Below are 13708 nucleotides of genomic sequence, written 5' to 3'. Positions count from 1 at the left end.
CAGACATGGGCAAAGTATGGCCCGTTGGGCTTTTTAATCCGGCCCTAGCGTCTGGCCCAAAAAATAATCCACGTCGACTATTTTTCACAATCAACGTCGTTGTGTTTGTCGACTTATCGTTGCAGCTCTATGCCGCACAGAGCCTGCGTGGCTGCTCTAACCTGTTAATGTAAATAAATAAAAAGTTCAAGTGAGGTAATTGGTTTGGGTGCAGGCCTCAGATGTTTTCATGATGTTTGATCAGTCACGTTACGACATGTTTTTGTATTGTTCATGTTCGTGCAATTTGTTAAATTGCCTTGCAAATAAATGCTTTGCTACCTGTTAAAGGACAAATCCTTTCATGTCATTTATATTAGTTCACACAAACACTCCATCCATCTGTTCCTGGCCCGGCCCCTCTGTCAAATTTTAGAACCCATTGTGGCCCGCGAGTCAAAAAGTTTGCCCACCCCTGGTATAAACTGAAGGGCAGAAGAGAAGAGTGCTGTATAAACTGAAGGTCAGTAGAGAAGAGTGCTGTATAAACTGAAGGGCAATAGAGAAGAGTGCTGTATAAACTGAAGGGCAGTAGAGTGCTGTATAAACTGAAGGGCAATAGAGAAGAGTGCTGTATAAACTGAAGGGCAGTAGAGTGCTGTATAAACTGAAGGGCAATAGAGAAGAGTGCTGTATAAACTGAAGGGCAGTAGAGTGCTGTATAATCTGAAGGTCAGTAGAGAAGAGTGCTGTATAAACTGAAAGGGCAGTAGAGTTCTGTATAAACTGAAAGGCAGTAGAGTGCTGTATAAAGCGAAGGGCAGTGGAGTGCTGTATACATTTAAGGGCAGAAGAGAAGAGTGCTGTATAAACTGAAGGGCAGTAGAGTGCTGTATAAACTGAAGGGCAGAAGAGAAGAGTGCTGTATAAACTGAAAGGCAGAAGAGAAGAGTGCTGTATAAACTGAAGGGCAGTAGAATGCTGTATAAACTGAAGGGCAGAAGAGAAGAGTGCTGTATAAACTGAAAGGCAGAAGAGAAGAGTGCTGTATAAACTGAAGGGGCAGTAGAGTGCTGTATAAACTGAAGGGCAATAGAGAAGAGTGCTGTATAAACTGAAAGGGCAGTAGAGTTCTGTATAAACTGAAAGGCAGTAGAGGGCTGTATAAAGCGAAGGGCAGTGGAGTGCTGTATACATTTAAGGGCAGAAGAGAAGAGTGCTGTATAAACTGAAGGGCAGTAGAGTGCTGTATAAACTGAAGGGCAGAAGAGAAGAGTGCTGTATAAACTGAAGGGCAGTAGAGTGCTGTATAAACTGAAGGGCAGTAGAGTGCTGTATAAACTGAAGGGCTGGTCACCCATGGGTGTTTGTGAAGCAAGTGTTGAGATGGATTTGCTTCCCCCACAGCAGCAGGGTTGTGTCAGGTGTGCAGACTCTCTCTTTGTCGTCTTTTGACACTCTCAGAAAGGAAAACATTTCCCCTCCCTCCCTCCTCCATTGTGCTAAAAGGCTGGAGTAGTGCCTCAGGTTCTCGCCCATCAGCACTCCCCACACCTTTTAGTGTCCTCCTCTTTCAGCACACTGTCTTCACAACGGAGGGCTGTGCGGCCATGTTTTTCTTTATGCCATTTGCCAGACAGTCCCCCATACACACACACACACACACACACACACACACACACACACACACACAAGCATACACACATGAGCAGGTAGTCTGTCCCGTAGCAGCCCACCATCAGGTGACGCAAGCGTGACATTCCCTCACATCCGTCTCTCTCTGCACAACCCTGAATGCCCACATTCGCCTCTGGCTGTATCGCAGAGGTCAAGATGAGTCGCTGACAGCCGCGCCTGTCACCAACACACACACACACACACACACACACACACTCAGACACACACACACACATTTCATTTGTGTCTCTATCTGTCCATCTTTGTGCAACACACACTTCTTTTTCTATGACTTTTCCCCTTGTTGTTTCCATCTCCACCTCCTCCTCCTCCTCCTCCTCCTCCTCCTCCTCCTCTCTCCATCGGTCCTTTCACAGTCTGCTAGGTGGTTTTGCTCTGGAGAAGATAGTGTCCAGGGCCCGCTGAATCTCCCCACATCGTGTGCCGCTGGAGCGCTGAGCAATTGTGTGTGTGAGAGAGAGAGAGAATGTGTGTGTGTGTGTTTGTTTGTTTTTTTCCACACCTTCTATATTTGTTATCTTGGGTGGAGGAGGTCAATATGTCCCTGAAAAAAACTAAATCAGGAGTGGCCTTCAGACCGTGAAGTGTTGAGCAGAAAGATAGCACCACCTATATCACAATAGTGTTTTCATCCCTTCGCACACTAACAAACACACACACTCACGGGGCATACAAATGTAAAGCAGTTATAGCCGCCGTTTGCATTTCTTACGTTTCGGAGGGATTTTGATCGTTTGCAGTCTACTTGCCTTGTGAAAGTGTCTATAGTCATTTTTTGTACTCGCTTGTGCAGAAATAATGTAGATAAATATGTGTGTGTGCTCCAAGCAGTGACACACCCATGCGCACGAATCACACACAGAAGGACACAGAATATTATATAGACTTGATTGGCCAAACCCTATCAGAGTTCTCCAGCAGATGATCAAGAGGCAGACGTGGGAGAGATTATGAGAGAGGGGGGGGGGGGGGGGGGGGGCTGGAGCTGATTGGGGGGTTGCATGGAGGACTGCCCCCCAAGTGATGATGACTTCAGTGAAAAGGCTAAAGTCAGCAGTTTGATAGCGAGGGGCAGGGGGGGAGGCAAACTCACCTGGCTGTCTCTTCACCCATGGAGGCCTGTCCTGGAGGAGGCAACGCTGTGTGTGTGTGTGTGTGTGTGTGTGTGTGTGTGTGTGTGTGTGTGTGTGTGTGTGTGTGTGTGTGTGTGTGTGTGTGTGTGTGTGTGTGTGTGTGTGTGTGTGTGTGTGTGTGTGTGTGTGTGTGTGCGTGCTCGGGAGAGGAGGGGTTCAGTTATATGCTCCTGTCTTTATTAATACCCCTCTCTCTGCCCACCCACTCCATTCAACCCCCCCCCCCCCACACACACACACCATCCTCTCCTCCCCCCTCTGTTCTTATCTCTGTCTGAGAGCAGGCAGATGGCACTGGACACAGGCAGATAATGATTGTTTATCCTGCGGTGCGAAATTGCTGATCTGTCCACTTCTGACAGCACACTGTTCATTTCTCTCTCTCTTGCTTTCTCTTTTTTCATTCACTGTACCCTCTCTGACTCCAGTTTTCTCTCTCTCTCTCTCTCTCCATCTCTTTCTCTCTCCATCTCTCTCTCTCTCCATAATTCTCTCTCCATCTCTCTCTTTCTCTGTCTCCATCTCTCTTTTTCTCTCTCAGTTATTTGCGTGTTTGCTCTTTAATATATGCCCTTTTCTTCTTGCCTCACAGATACAGATATTGGCACATACCAGTTCTATGACAAAGGCGAGCCAGGTGAGTGTAAGTGTGTTTTATGATTCACATAATACTACACCTCCCTCAGTGTTAATTACCTTTGCACAGTACACATTTCCTCCTTTCATTTGCTCTCTCTCTCTCTCTCTCTCTCTTTGTCAATCCCTCTCTCACTTGCTCATGTGCGCACACAGCACAATCCTCTCCTCTGCTCTGAAATTGTCTCTCCTCATCACTCTTTTCCTCTCTGTATGTCTTTGTCTCTCTCTTTCTCTCTCTCTCTCTTTCTCTCTCTTTCCCTCCTCTCTCTCTCTCCCTCTGCCTCTCTCTCTCTCTCTCTCCCGCTGCCTCTCTCTCTCCCTCTCTCTCTCCCTCCCTCTCTCTCTCCCTCTGCCTCTCTCTCTCCGTTTCCCCCATCTCTCCTCTCTGTGTTTGCACTGACACCCTGCCAGGGTCTCTAGCCTCTTAAGAACCCCTGGGGGCTCTTGTATCCGAGGGCCACAGCCCTCCGTGTCAAGCAGAAGCGAAACCTCCTCCCCTATTAGCATCTCTGTGATCAGCTCATCATCACTAAACCCGGAGAGAGGGAGAGAGACATCTGTGAAAGTTCCTACAGCACAAAATGGCCCTCCATAAGATGTGGTTGCTCAATCCCTTTCATTTCTACAAGAACACAATGGTGGCCAAATGTGCCTAATTTGGTTTGATGGCTTGTGATATTACGCCCCCCCCCACCCCTCTTTCTCTCTGTCTCTGTCTCTCTGTCTCTCTCGTATCTTTTTAACGCAATACTTTAATTGATTCTCAGCACAATGCCCTCTGCTGCAGTGTAATCTGCTTTAGACAGTGACCTCACAGGCCACGTTCGGTGCTCGCAGGGTCCTTCCTCCAGGGACCCCCTCTTCCTCAGCAGCGCTGGCCTCTGGAGGAGATGGTTCAAACAGCTTAGCACGCCAGACAGATGGAAGCTAATGAGAGATGATTAAAACTGGGATTTGGACCTTTGTTTTTCTTGAATATACCAAAGCAAAAAGAGATCTCAGGCATCCATTACTGATCGATTTCTGCTGTGTTTACTCTGTGTTTTATAGTGGAGTGCTGTGCAGACAAATGGGTAGAGTACAACCTTTGCGCACAATACTCGTGTGTTTGGATATGGATTTTTGTCTCTAGAAAGTGTCATCATTTCAAGCAAGTGTGTGCCATTTTCCTTTGAGATATTTTACTGCAGGTTACTGCTGACCTGAAGCTGTGTCTTACTGGGTGGTTGAGTGAAAGCTGGCCTGTATGGAGCTTTGCTATCACACACACACACACACACACACACACACACACACAAACACACACAAATACACATCTTTTATAGATATAGACATATCACATATTTTTAACTATATTGTATAGTACTGGCAAAAAGTTTCTTAAGTTGTTTGCTTTTAAGTGACATACAGCCTTAAACTCCTTTGTTTAGAAAAAACTTTATTAGGGGGCCATGAAAAGTAAACTGGAAAAAAGAAACACTGTTTTATGTTACTCCTCTGCTGTATGCCCTGAAATATTAATTAGAGGATTAACCTGCTGGAGGAAAACAGCCTTGCAGATTTGATTTTTTTTATTTGGCCATCAGCAGCACAGGCTGTGGGGTGCTGGGAGGTCTGGGAGGCCTGGGAGGTCTGGCTGACTGAACCGTGGCCTGAAAACACTCACAGTTGCTCCTTGCAACAAAACATGTTATTCTGCTGTCAAATTATGTGCCCAAATCGCACGACTAAGAATTTTTCCATCTGGATTATTACGTTGTGGCAAACGTTGGAATCTCAGCACATCTCGTGACCGAATAGGAGTAACTTGTTCCCAGAGAAACATTTAAAAAAAACATTTACTTTATAAATATCAATCTGTTAATCATATCAATGAATCTCAATTACTAAGGCCTCCCTCTATTAAGGTTGATGCCAAGCTCTGACTCTACCAGTGTGTGTGTGTGTGTGTGTGTGTGTGTGTGTGTGTGTGTGTGGGTGGGTGATAGAGACTTCTGCCCCTGTTGTTTTTCTTCTCTCTCTCTCTCTCTCTTCCCCCTCCCATCATCAAGGATGGGGTGAGAGTGCCGCCCCCACTACCTCATGCCCCCCTCCCTCCTTCACTCGTCAGTGGTTCCTCCATCACTCCAGTGCTCGTCTCTAGCGCCGGTCCTCTGTGCTGAGAGGACGGTGTCGCTCTCCAAAAATCCGTTTTAATTCGATGGATTACAAAAGCATGCCACGATAAAGGAGTGAAAAAGGGGAGGGGAGGAGAGGAGAGGAGGGGGGGGGGCGCAGGGAAAGACAGAGAGGAACCTGAGGAGGAGATGAAGAAATCGGATGGATAGAAATGAGCTGACTCATTTGGATTCATTTAAATAGCGGATAATTAGGATAATAGACACTTGATTAGTTTATAAGAGGAAGCTGGTGGTAATGTTTATGTATTAGTGAATGTTTCTGTTCAATCTTTGCTGCGAGTCATGGTTTATGCGTTGGTTTTTCCAACTGCATTTGATTTCGACATCTGGTAAATGTTAGATTTGTGATTTTAAGGTCCTATCTTTTGAGGTAGTGTTTGCACTTGTACAAAAAGACTGAACAGTGTATGTGCCTGCTGCAGAGCGGCAATATCATTACCGGCCACTTCTCCCAGCCACCACCAGAGGGCGACCCAAGCTTATGGTGTTGAGCAGAGCAAGCCTCCTCATCGCCATCCATCTCCCCCCTTAAGCCAGTCCGAGGCCCCCTGTCACTGAAGCGGCCTGGGCCGGCGCTGTATCATAATGTCCCCTTTATCTGATTAATGCCAGTAATCCTGGAAGTGTCCCGAGCAGGGGCGTAGCACCAGATTCTGGGCCCTATGCACAGTAGGTTCATAGGCCCCCCCCCCCCCCCCCCAAAAAAAAGAGTGCCACGCCCCTCCCCCCTGACGGTGAAACTTTGCAAATTGAAGGTAGTTAGGAAATGGCTTCCCTTCCTTGTCTTTTGCTGTAATTTTATTTGTTTTTATGTTGCTTGCCAGTCTGTGAACAATTGTGTCTCTCTCTTCATTAGTTCATTTCTCTGTCCATAGTGCTGGATTTTCTGGCATACACTTCCTGGCGCTGCTCTGACTACTTTCTGACCTCTCTTCATCCCTTTCACTTTTCTCAGAATCTTCTCTGCTATCACTTCCTTCACTTGTGTCATCCTCTACCACATTTTCTCCATCTTCCTGGACAGAACCCTCTACAAGCATGAAGCATCTGATAGATATTACTGTAACAGGCAATTCCAATGTAGCCTAATTTGTGTGACTGAACATGTTTAAAGGTAGAGTATGGGATGTTTTCCTGGAACACTTTTTACTATATTGGGTCTCTTGAAAGGCGCCATATAAATAAAATGTATTATTATTATTATTATATTGCTTAAAATCCCCTTCACACCCTGATTGCAACAAAAAAAAAGTCACCTTTGGATGGAACAGCCTGTGTTGCTATTTGCTAAACACATTAAGCCTACAGTATAAATAGCTAAAATTATGTACTTTCATTTTAAACTGCTCACCTTGCCTCAAGACCACAGTGTCAGAGGATGAAGGGTCTGCATCACTAGCTGCTTCTGAAACTGAGTGCCATGTTTCACAAGTTAACTTTGCTAGCCAACTAATTTGACAGCCTAACCTTATGAATTTATTGAGCCTAGACTAGCCCTACTTAATAAGGCTATTAGCCTAGTTATGTTATGGCCTAACAAATATTAATTTAGCCAAATGTTCTAATTAGTATAGACCTACTATTGCAATGGTGTGGTAGGCTATGCATAAAAATGAAAGAATACCCGCACACTGTTGCTGCAGCTCCCTTGTATTTTATTGGCACAACGTTTCGACCATTGTTGGTCTTCGTCAGGTGTTCGTCAGGTGTCAGCAGCAACAGTGTGGGTATTCTTTCATTTTTACGGATCTCTTTTTACCCTGCACCTGGATTGGATGTGCGTGCAACACACTCTGCAACTGTGGAAGGCTATGCAAACAAACATGTATTTAGAGTTTACCTCAGATTACAGATAGGGCATGTTATTTCTAATTTTGTGTTATGCCGTTTTTAGCAATGACAATCGCGGTGGTATTGATTCATTTTATTACCACATCATGAGTTCATTTAATGTAGGGTGTTTGCTTTCACATTCGGGCTCACCTTTCTTAGGAAAGAAGTCTGTTAGTAGTTGCTTTCCCTCGTCTCTTTTTCTCTCTCTTGCCTGCCTTTCTTTTCTTTTCTGAAACCCGGATTTAACGTTCTTGGACATCTTCAATGCGCACCGTTGCCTCAGTCGAATGAACGTTAACATTCGTCAAATGCGCCTATAAGTAAAAAGCACACTGAAGGCGGACTAAACCATTTTGTGCGTGAGCCGGGGGGGTGAGGGTCTCCATACATTATATGTAGACTAGGACACACAATTCAATCCATCATTCAACCAATTTATTTACCCAAAACATTAAAATTATATTAGTTAGCAAGAAAATTTGGACCTTTAAATGATATTAATATTTAAAGGAAAAATAAAATTCCACACTCCTCAAGGGCCCTCCCCCACAGAGGGCCCTGGTAACTCAGTCCCCTTTATCCCCCCCCTACGACGCCACTGGTCCCGAGCAGCCAGAGGTCCCTGCAGCCAGGCCTGCTTCCTGTGCAGTGAGGCCGGCGGAGGAGGCCTCTTGGCTGGGCACCTTCGGGGCAGGGCGTGGCTCCCGTGCTCAAGCTGGGCAGGAGGAGGTGCTGACAGAGCTCCAAGCCCTGGCTCTGGCCGAGTCACCCCTCACTGTCTCTGCTTTTCTGACGCACCCACATACCGTAGGCCTAAACACACACACACATATACATGGGCTAGCGTACAAACTGACACTAAGGCTAGCACACACACTCACACACAGGGTTTGCAAAAATGTTCTCAGATTCATAGTTGCAAAGGCTTACACATGCATTGAGTCCATATACTGGAAGAACCCTCAGGGTTGACCATGGAAATGAATGTGTAAACACAGATGGAATACACACACAAACACACACACACACACACACACACACACACACACACACACACACAATCATACACACACACACTACGAAAGTTATTCAGAATAGTATTCACAACCATAGGGCAAAACATGCTTGTAAGAATCAAATCGAACACCAAATCATTATCATCATCGTTATAATTAATTTGACATTTTGTTCCATGATATCTAAAGTCTCCTCTCTCTCTCCTCACAGCTGCCCTGACGGCTCATCATTACTTCACTGAGAAGCAGCAGTTTTTGGAGAGTAAGTAAGATGCCACACGCCTTAGTCTTATTCTTCACCTGGCTGCAAGTTCAAAGGCGACTCACTGACACCACTGCAAAGAATACAAAAAATAAACATCTGTAAGACCTGGCTGGCAGACCCACGGCGTAGGGCCTACGACAAGGTTTTTCTGTAGATGACAATTGGCAGGACTCGTTACGGCGTGTTCAGCCGCCTGTTTGTAATGTCTGCTCCTTTCAGCTGTGGAGCAGCGAGAGCAGTCAGCGGGAGTAATTAGCGCAACTCCAATTGGCCCCCTCTCCCTCAGTCAGCCTCGCAGCCTCTGAGAAGGCCACGCCGGTCCTGTTCGACTGGGTCTCACCACGACTGTTAGACCAGCCCAGCAGCGGCATTCGTTCTCTCTTGCGCTATCTCTCTCTCTCTCTCTCTCTCTCTCTCTCTCTCTCTCTCTCTCTCTCTCTCTCTCTTTTACTCTCTCTCTCTCTTTCGCTCACTCTCTCTCTCTTTCACTCTCTCTCTCTTTCTTTCTCTCTATTGCTCACTCTCTCTCTCTTTCTTTCTCATCCTCCTCTTCTCCTTTCAGGAGGCCTGAGTCAGTCAGAAACTAACTACACCTCACAGCTCCATTAGGGCTCTAATACAAGTATGGCCATCTTCCAGGAATAACTCCCAGTCACTCAACCTGGTCTGGAGTGGCCCCAGTCGCCCAGGAGGAGAATGCAAACACCCTTATCAGGAGACAAACACACAGCCCCCCCCGCCCCCCCAACTCTGCATCTCCTTCGCTCTCACACACCCCCCTCCTCCCACCACAAACACACCACCACCCTTCTCCCACAGTCCCTCATTTACATGCATTTATTTACTCGCTTTCCTGCTCGAAAAAAAAAAGAGAGAGAGAGGGGAGAGTAGGGGAGGGAGGGGGTGTTTCTTAATGGTTTAAAAACAGATTGGATTTGATTACGCCATCTTTAAAAAAACAGGCCTCCTCTTCTCTCCCCACTGTATGCGTGCGTGTGTGTGTGTGTGTGTGTGTGTGTGTGTGTGTGTGTGTGTGTGAGGGATATATACACACACACACACACACATACACACACACACCTTCGCTATATTAATACTAATGTATATGCACAGCCAGAACTCAACCGAGAATTCAATTAACTTTTTTTTTTAAACGTTTGCACTGGAGGGAAAGAGGGAACTAGGGACCTTATGGGAAATTACGGAGGTTTGTGTGTGGAACAAGTTGTCTTCAAGTGGAGTATTAAATATGTTATGGTAGCGTTTTTGAGTTGCTCCCCTTCCAGTAAGCCACTACAAGGACTTTTTGAGGGCTTCTTGAATAAAACTTATTTTCCTTGGGCAGTAACCGTAGTGGAGGAAACACTCTTAAAATGAATGGGCCCACTTTTTGACCTAATTTCATTATACTTGTATGTAATAATCAGTACTACACACTTGCCATCGTCTAAGAGCATGTAATAGCATGATACTAACCCTAAACTTGGTTGACTTACTTTCAAGCATGTGGAATTGATTGAAATACCACGTGCATTTAATGTGTAAACCCAATATGTTCTTTTTTGTCGGAGGTACAATCCTTGTTTGTTCAAGGCATGTTTTAATATTTACCTGTCAGTCTGATTTCATTTGTACCTTGACCTCAGGAAAGGGTACACAGAAAGGTCAAGACCTGCGTTTCCTTGGAAAAAAAAAAACACCATTTCTCCTTTACTATATTTCCTAGCGGGTGACTGTGCATGACTTTGCACATTCTGTGAGAGATTGTCGGGTTACATGACCTTTAAACTCTGCTCCTCTTTGCCCCCCCCCCCCGCCTCCCCCACCCTTTGCAGGTCGTGGTTACCCATGGGCCCTCAAGAACCGGCGTCCGGAGAAGCTCCGTGACTCCCTGAAGGAGCTTGAGGTATCTTATCCCCCGGAAAAATGTCCCTTTCTTAAGACAAAGGCAGAAGGAAAAGGCAGCAGCAGCAGAAAGAGAGAAAAAAACAGATTGACAACAAATACGAGCATTCTCTTTTCTCTTTCAGGAGGAGGGAAAAAAAATACCCTCCTTTTTCACCCTCTCTTTCTTTCTCTCAGCACCTCTCTTTCGGTTCCTCTCTGTCAACAGCCTCAATATTTGAGGGGGATCAGTGCTCCAGGGGCTGCAGGCGAGCCTCCTCTCCCGGCCCCGGACGCACAGACTCAGCTTTGTTCGGCGTGGCCCTGGCTCCCGTCTCAACCCCGCTCAGCCTGAAACTGGAAACATCCTCCACCCGACCCACCCGGGCTCCTTACTCGCCTTACCCCACCCACCCCAGTCTTAACCTCCCAACCCCACCCCTCTCCACTCCACCCCTCTCCTCTCGCTCTCATCCCCCGTCCAGCTCCTCCATCTCCTCTCACCAACCACCTCCAGCTAATCCCCAGCAGAGGTCTACCCCCCCCCCCCCCCCCCCCACCCCCCCGATGAAGCCCTGAAGCCTAAAACAGCAAGCACCCCCCCCCCCCCCCTCCCCCCAACTGCACATCCAAATCTATCCCTGCACAGTTCAGCATGAGACTCGTATGCCATGGCCACGGTCAGGCGTGAGCCCACTCCAGCTACATGTTTGCATCCCGCATCGTTTTTTTGTATCTAAGTCGTGGTCATTGCTACTTAACCACCCACTCCAGCCCCTGGTTGAAGCCCCCACCCCCAAGCTTCTAAATCCTAAAAATATGTTCAAGCACATGCTAACGGCCAATCCTGCTTAGCGGTGCTACTTAAGAAATTGCTGCTGCTCACCTCATCGCCTGCTCTGGCTCACCTGGTCGCCTGCTCTGGCTCAGGCTCACCTCACCTCTTGTCTCCACTACAGGACTTACTGCAGACCGCGCCCTGTGTCTGCGTCAGATGGAGGACCAAGCAGTGCTGCCAGGTAAGCTCTCAGGCTGCCCGTGCTGGTCTCACTAGGGGCCAACTTCAAGCCTGCTTTCTGGGTCACACACACACTCAGCCAGCTTAGGTGTTCCCACCGCTGATATGGAGAGACAGACCTAATAGAGAGATCCATGATGACCCCAATCATCATCATCTTCATCGTCATCGTCATCATCATCATCATCATTATCATCATCATCATCATAAACAAGCACCCTCTGTGACAGCAAATGAATCACAGCTACTGCAAACAAAGTCAGAGACCATACAAGCGGATGTGTTGTGTGAAGAAACCTACCATTATGAATCATGTCATACCAGTAATTTACATTCATTAGTGTACATTTGTACATGTCAAACTGCATGTTTACATTCAGGTGATTAGCATATGTAGCAATTAGCTTCATCCAGACATCCTTCGGCATTGTGACGGCACACAGTGACTTCCATGCGTTAGTCAGCGCGTCGTTCCAGCCGGCTGAGCTACAGGTGTACCAACCTCTTTTTTTTTAATGAGGTTGATTAATTGTGTTATCGTAATTGGGCGAGGGGGCGGAGAGTGCCATTCACGCCCCTTTATTATTTGCCCTCACGCGGGGGCAGAAGGAGTGGGTTTGAGGAGGGAGCTGTCGTCCCCTGTGGAGCCCTGTCACAGCGAGGGGGCAAGAGAGGCTTCACTCCCACCACTTACCACCACCACACCTCCCCAGATCAAAGGCCAGGTGTTACACCCCGACCGTTTAGATGGAGAAAGAGACGGGAGGAAGAGGGATGGTAGAGAGAGAGAGAGAGAGAGAGAGAGAGAGAGAAAAAAAGAGGTTTGGGGAAGAAATGTGGACTGAAAGAAGAAGGAAAGGGATAGATGTAGAGAGAGATGGAGATGGAGTGGGAGAGAGGTAATGGTAGAGAGGAAGAAAGAGAGTGAATTTTGAGTAAATGAGAGAGGGAGAGTGAAGGAGGGATGGGATGGGATGGGAGCCAGTGGGAGTGATGGAGAGAGAGGGAAGTGTGAACGACTGGCACAGTCCAACGGACTTCAACACTTGTGCGGTTGTCAGGAGTAACAGGAGTGAGCGCACCACAGCCACATCAGATTGGAGCCGGCGACCTGTGGCTGGCTGTGCGGCTCAGTGCCACGCCCCCTCTTCATTGGTGGGCTTCAGAATGTTCCAGAATTCTATCAGTGATAGCCATACCTGTTTATTCCACTCGGCGACAGGACCAGTCTGACACGGGGCAGGACATGCCTCTTTATACACTTCACAGATAGGATTGCAAATTAATTGGTTAATACGGGTCCGAGAGCATTTTCATTTCCCCATACTGCATTGTGTGTCACCATGCCATGTGCTCTGATTGTGTGTTGTGTTGATGTGTTGGGCTAGTAGCAGCAAGGTCATGGACAAAGTATATGTAGGCCTACAATGTCAGATTGTGCAAAGGTGTCTTCTGGGTGTGTAAAGTTAATTTGTGTAAAGGTTTATTTTGAAAGTATGTGTGCGTGTGTGTCTAAAGTTGATTTGCGTAAAAGTGTATTCTGAAAGTGTGTTTGTGTGTGTGTGTGTGTGTGTGTGTGTAAAGTTAATTTGCCTAAAGGTGTATTTTGAAAGTGTGTGTGTGTGTTTGTGTGCAGCTGTTGCTGAGCTCTGGGGAGCTGGTGACCCTCTCTGTGGTCGGGGCCCAGTTGGAGCGAGTTTTCATAGACAGAGCCCTGCTGGGCCGTCTGCCCGCCGACACCATCAGCCACGGTGAGTCACCACAGTGCACTGCCTAGGCTCCCAGCATGCACTTGGGGCCTCAACAGGGCCACAGGTAATTGACGGCAAGGCTTTTGTCCTTTTGCTCTTTCGCAATTTCCCAGAGGAGCCAGACAGAGGTTGTTTTCTTTTGTGTTTTTTTTTGTTCCACTGTTCCACTGTTCCATTCCCGTGAGTGTGAGGAGGTATGGGACGGGTGTGTGTGTGTGTGGGGGGGGGGGGGGGGGGTTGGGTGAGGGAAGGGGGGGGGGGGGGGGTTGGGTGAGGGAAGGGGGGCCTTCTCCATCATTGTCGAGAAAAGGG

At 47.3% G+C, this 13708-nt stretch overlaps 1 protein-coding gene across 1 annotated transcript in view; it reads left to right on the top strand.

Annotated features, from left to right (window-relative positions):
* The window catches only part of wdpcp (WD repeat containing planar cell polarity effector), a gene marked incomplete at both ends in the record, with an annotated part of 45844 nt that overhangs the window by 873 nt on the left and 31263 nt on the right, over positions 1-13708 (top strand). The window contains 5 exons of the mRNA XM_080849092.1: positions 3403-3453; positions 8690-8740; positions 10579-10649; positions 11587-11646; positions 13282-13396. Of these exons, the coding sequence (XP_080705218.1) occupies positions 3403-3453; positions 8690-8740; positions 10579-10649; positions 11587-11646; positions 13282-13396 (348 nt within the window). The remainder of the gene's footprint in view (positions 1-3402; positions 3454-8689; positions 8741-10578; positions 10650-11586; positions 11647-13281; positions 13397-13708) is intronic.

Source organism: Sprattus sprattus (genome assembly GCF_963457725.1).
Source record: "Sprattus sprattus genome assembly, chromosome: 12".
Lineage (NCBI taxonomy): Eukaryota > Metazoa > Chordata > Actinopteri > Clupeiformes > Clupeidae > Sprattus > Sprattus sprattus.
Note: the sequence above shows the minus strand (reverse complement) of the source record. Positions and strands in the feature narration are given on the sequence as shown.